Source organism: Monopterus albus, unplaced genomic scaffold (genome assembly GCF_001952655.1).
Source record: "Monopterus albus unplaced genomic scaffold, M_albus_1.0 scaffold437.1, whole genome shotgun sequence".
In the NCBI taxonomy this organism is placed as follows: Eukaryota; Metazoa; Chordata; class Actinopteri; order Synbranchiformes; family Synbranchidae; genus Monopterus; species Monopterus albus.
The window spans coordinates 112,132-118,131 of record NW_018128317.1 but is presented as its reverse complement, the minus strand read 5'-3'; the positions used below and the strand labels follow the sequence as shown (position 1 = coordinate 118,131).

The window sequence follows — 6,000 nt, the reverse complement described above, 5'->3', positions numbered from 1 at the left end:
TATGTGTTAACAATGTTTTGCTAGCTGGTTGGGTGCTGTGTTTCTGAACCGTAAGTCTAAGCTGTATGTGTAAAACTGACCCTGTTGGGAATGTGATGTGTGAGTTCGGTTCTGTGTTCTAAATAAATGACGAGAAAGACAGAGTTGCATGGTAGTCATTGTGAAGGACACGCCCAAGCGCTATCCAGAGTCGTGCGGTGTATGGGGCCTGGAATAGTTGCTAAGTGCTACCCAGAGTCGTGCGGTGTATGGGACCTGGAGTAGGCACTAATCGAACAGCATAGGTGCTAGCGCCCTGCTAGCTAGTTTAGCTGCTCAAGTATAGGTAGTCTCTCTCCTCCACGCCGGGGGTCATTACAGTATGTTAGCAGTGCATGACATTTGTGCACTGCAGAAAAAAAATAATAATAAAAAAAAAAGAAGAAAAAGAGGTAAAAGCCATCATTCGAGAGTGGAATGCGCAAACATGTTTGCCTCGGTGGGCACCATGTTTCAGCTGCAGGACTTGATGTCCTCAGTCCCTAAACGTTTAAGTGTTGTGAAAAGGAACGGCAGCATCACACCGTGTAAACGCTTTAATTTGGATTTCACATACCATCTAATTTTTTTCTGATTTGGGGTTGTACAAATCTGGGTTCCTCCCAGAAGAACTCGCCAATTGGCCCTATAACTAATGTTCTCCGTGTGCGCCCCGTGCTCCCCCCCCCCCCGTCCATATGTGGTATGTCTCCATTTGGGTGGGTGGGTGGGTGTGTGTGTGTGCAGTCCACTGTTCCCTCTCCGTTAAAGTTTGGAGAAACACCAGTGTCCAGAAGTACAGAAGACAAACTCACAGAAGGTAGAAGGTCATACAGCACACCAACACACCACAAGTCCTCTCAGTCACATGCACAGAGAAGTCCGCAGCAGACCAGAACAAACCAGGATGATCCCTGGGTATCGATTATAAATTATGGATGAATAAAGAAAAAAGAAGCAGTGAATCATTGTTTTGTATTGAAGTACTTGTCACCCCCATTAGCACAGATACTTACTGCAGTGTGACTTTCTGACTATAAATATTACTCCATAGTTTTAAAAGAACAGCCGTGACTAGATTTAGCAAAATAACAAGCCAAGTACTTGGAAACTCGGTTCACCCCTTTGAAACCCACCATGACACAGCCAAGGGAAATGAATAAAGCCGTTCCCTGCACCATTAACTTCTGTCAGATTTCTGAACAAAGCTTTTAGCCCTAAACTACAATACCGGAGCTGTTTGTGTGTCAGTCAGACTAGCTGGTTCCTCACTCAGGAAGTGTGACTGGAAACTCTCCCCACAGCTGTGCCTGCCTTTCTCAACTTGCTCTTTTTAATATGTTTAGAAGACAATATAGTTAATGTTGTTTTTACTGCTCCCCTCCACAGACATGTCTCTTTATGTATAAGCTTGAAGCTGCACCAAAAGTTGTGTAGTTCTGGTTAATTTTTCCTCTTGAAATGGGTCTCAATCTGAAACCTTCCATCATCCTCATCATTACATACAGTATACCCCCTGTGCATCTGTTTTTTAGTCTATTGTTTCAGACATTGATACAATCTCCAAACTGATACATCTTTGCTCATCTCAGAAGAACCTGAAACTTGAAAGACAGTCTTATGAAGGCAGAGGTTCAAACAATCAGAAGTATTTACTCCAGGGCATTACCCCTATCGGAACTGTGCAGTTTGCAGTTCTGTAGTCAGAACTGCAGGATTAACTTGTGCATACACCAACATAACATAACAACCATAACATCCATCCATCAATTTTCTATATCGCTTAGTCCCAAACGGGGTCACGGAGCCAATCCCAGCCAGCTGTGGGCGAGAGGCAGGGTACACCCCGGACAGGTCACCAGTCCATCGCAGGGCTAACACACAGACAAACAACCACTCACACACACACACACACACACACACAAAATCACTCCTATGGGCAATTCAGAGACACCAATCAACCTATGCTGCATGTCTTTGGACTGTGGGAGGAAGCTGGAGCACCCGGAGAGAACCCACACAAGCATGGGGAGAACATGCAAACTCCACACGGGGCAATGCTTTGAAAAAACCTAACACAAAGTGATTTTATAGCTGAAATAGGTTTTTGTTTCCTGAAAGACAGCTGAAATAGTGTGATCCTCTTACCTTTTTCATGAAGCCTCTCATCATCTAGACTGTGTAGGACTGCTTGACACTGCTGTTCAGATGTGTTTTTGATTTAATTTATATGTGTTTGTCAGTGTAAATGTATCATTAGGTATGTTTGTAATTTTTGTATGATTTTCCTTGTTGTTCCCCTGTACGGTTTAAGTTTTTCAGTTTTAGTTAGATGTGTCCTTAATTGGCATCAGCCAGCACTAATCAGTGTTATTAGTACCACTTGCACTGGTTACACGGGGTAGGTAGGAAAGTCTGGGGGTGTTTGTTCAAACTATCATGCTGAATCACCCATGTCATTTAACAAAAAAAAAAGACAGAATTCTGAGATGTGTTTGAGTGCAAAAGCCCCTTTTTTACTTTTGCTCTGATCTGAGGAAACACTGATATGATGGAACAGGAGGCTACAGCAGGTGTCTCCTCTCCACACCCCCAATACACTCTGTACTTCCTTGATATGGAGAAGAGAAAGGCAGTTTCCTGTTCTTTTCTGTTTCTAACTGACAAGTTGCAGCTACTTTCCCCGTCTGTCCACAAATCTGTGTAATGACTTGGCCTCCACCCGCATTATTTGCTACTCATCCACAGCCACAAATGCTAAGCCACCCTACTAGACACACCGAATCGGTGTGACCATATTTACGCAGCAGAGAGGGAGCTGTGTGGGAGTCACTCTACTCTCTTTAGCAAAGTTAATTTTTTTTTGTACGTTTTCTTTTTTTAAATGCCAGTAATTTTCGAACCAATATTCTGCCAATGAACCCTTGCACATCAACGACACAATATCGCTGAGTGTAAAGCAGCACACATTTTTCTGTCTCAAGTCGATTGTTTTATTACAACTTTACGCAGACGGCAAAAACATGTGATGAATCATGACGCAGCTTGGTGGAAAGTCTCGACATTGTTACCACAAGCGCATCTCAGCTAAACCTACTTATTAATGTAATGACAATAAAGTTGAATCTAATCTAATCTAATGATTAAAGTTGTGTTCAGTGTATATTTTATCTCAGACATATGCCCATGTGAAGGTTTGCAGAGCGCATGAACGAAAAAGAACAAATACATTCGTCTGTATTGCTGTATTTCATCCAATTCAGTTTCAACATTCATCCAATATCATCAAGAAGTTTTATTTCACCAACAAAGAGCTGCACCGTGCTAACTGTGTCTTGCAGGACATAAAGGGATTTAGACATAAAATTAGTGGATTCCTTTTTCCATTGTACGGTGATGTCTAATCTGTGACTGGTCTATTCAGGGAAACGTTTTACGCATGGGGGTTTAAATTCAGTTTTCTCACAGTTTCTAATGGCTCAGTGGAAAGAAACGAGGGAAGAGAAGAGTTGAAACAAGGAGATATGAAAGAGCTGCTGTCAGCTCTGATAGCAACACTTGCTCACTGTGTAGCTCAGTGTCACGCTCCGGTGCTGGCTGTAAATCACAGCTGCCTGCTGGTCAGACGTGGCAGCAGAGTGAGGGGGAGAGAGGCAGAGGCTGAATGGTATGGCCCTTAGCTGAAACCTCTAATTGAAGAAAATGAAAAAACAAAAGTGAAAACACAGAGAAGTACTGAAAGATTTGACTGTTTCTTCTACAAAATCTGCCACATGGTTCAAATTAATAGAAGAAAAAGAATATGAAGATGCCGTCCTCTGATGTTCTCACTGTTATTTGACAGCAGGGGGTAATTATATGGAAAATGTTTGTGGAAAAAAATGAAGCTTTGGTGGTTTATAAATGCTCCATTCCAATCCTCATTGCACCAAATGCAGTGCAACAGTCATTTTACAACTTAATACAAAGAAATGGTTTGAGCATCTAATCAACACCAAGGACAGGAAATGGTGATGGAAGAGAGTAAAAGGTTAAACATGGAACTTGTCTGTACCTGCTGCTTAATCAGTTGAGTGAAAAACATTAGGTGAGAGTAAACCAAAGCCTGGGTTTAGCTTTATTTTAAAGTATTTCTTTACCTGCTCTGATCTAAAAGGAACCGGTACAGGAGGGCAAGGTCTCATCTCTGAGCTCTGATGGGTGGTAACCTCTAAATGAGTCTCAGGCAGTGGAACATCTCATTACCACAGAGATGTGAGGTAAACACATCCGTCAATGAGCCACCATTACAAAGAGTACCAATTAAATGAGGAATTACACACGTTCTTAAAAGATCTGGTGCAGGGAGAGTAAGAAAGAAATTAGTAGGTACTCCTTTTGTTTTGTAAGATCCGATTATATTTTTATCACCCTTGTGGAAATTGCACAGCCATCATTACATGATTGGTTATGGCAGAGACATGCTGCTAAACCAGCAGCTTCTGTGTGCAGATGCCTCGCATGTTCCAGGAAAACAAACAGATGTTTTTATAAAGAATCTAAAAAAGTCAAGCTGAGCACATTCGATGTGAATCTCACTTCCATCATTTCAATGCTACTGGTAGCAGTGGTGCATGAACTGGGGAAGTTGGCATAGCATTTTACATTCATTCTCCCAAGGCAGGTTGTAACAGATGGGCTGGACTTTTAACATCTGAACTGGTGACTTGTGAAACCTGCATTTTTACATCATACATTTTTACATTTGATATTTACATTTGCAAGTTTTATGCCATATGTTTGAGAAAAAACAAACATGTTAGATAAATGTGTTAATCTCTGAGGAGGTGTGTTATCTGTGCAGCTGTGTCCCGATCGGTAATGAGCATGTGTCCTCTGTACCTTTGTCGCTGAAGTCGTCCACCAGGATGAGTTCTGCGATGAGCTGCGGGGGAGAGCGGTTGAGCACACTGTGCACAGTCCTCAGCAGCGACGACCAGCCCTCGTTGTGGAATGGGATGATGATGCTGGTGTTGGGCAGCTTCTCTGCATACAGCCTCTGTTTACAGCTACACAAATAAAAAGTAAATGTAGCACTTATTCGTATGCTGGCCATTTTACAATTCTTTCCTTGTATTTCTTTTGCCACTTTGTTGAAGGAAGAAGGAGAGCATTACATTCACATCCTTCCTCCAGCAGCCCTTTTTTCTAGTTACACAGCTGCCTCCTCAGCAGAGCTCAGGTCACCGAGGTGACCCATGGATTCAGTGCTCAAATGGATGCATTTGAGCAAGCTGGTAGACTGCAGTTCTACTCAGCTTCTTCTAATCTAGGTACAATCTTCGCTGAAACCACTATTCAATCCATTTTCTATTATTTGCTGCTACAGTGAAAATTGTATTTGCTCACCTCTCAGAGAGGGAAAAAAGGATAGAAAATAAAACTAGTTTGAGGACTCCACTGTGTCCCATATATACACATATATGCAGATTGTTTCCTGGCATATGGACAAAAAAACCTCTCAGATGATCTTGAAAAATAATTAAAATGCTTTTTTATATTTTGCTCAGCAGCAACATGAGCTTCCTGTTGGACAGTGGTTACAAGTCTTCAGCTGGAAGCAGGTTTGATTCACCGTGCCTGCAGTCCACATGTTGAGTGTCCTTGGGCAAGACACTCCAAGTTGCCCCTGATGACCAGAGCAAAGCCATGCAGGGACAACACTGCCATCGGTGTGTGTGCAAGTTAGCACCACAGATGGCTGCTACAATTCTGTACCTGAAACAAATTCCTTTTGTGTATAACATACTTGGCCAGATAAAGCGGTCATCACCTATATTTGAACTGAGGTCACTGCCTCTGATGGATAATTGGATTTTATTATATTGTTCTGACTAAAAAAATGCAAGCTGAAACATGAAAAATCTGTTTCAATCAATATTTGCAATAAAAAGGCAAAATATAAATGAATATTTTTCTGCAGATTAACAAATGGTGTTGCAG

At 41.9% G+C, this 6,000-nt stretch overlaps 1 protein-coding gene across 2 annotated transcripts in view; it reads right to left on the bottom strand.

Annotated features, from left to right (window-relative positions):
* LOC109952155 (polypeptide N-acetylgalactosaminyltransferase 10) overlaps positions 1–6,000 on the bottom strand; it is a 50,378-nt gene that overhangs the window by 27,470 nt on the left and 16,908 nt on the right. For both annotated transcript variants that reach the window (XM_020587054.1, XM_020587055.1), the window contains exon 4: positions 4,900–5,066. In XM_020587054.1, coding sequence (XP_020442710.1) covers positions 4,900–5,066 — 167 coding nt within the window. The remainder of the gene's footprint in view (positions 1–4,899; positions 5,067–6,000) is intronic.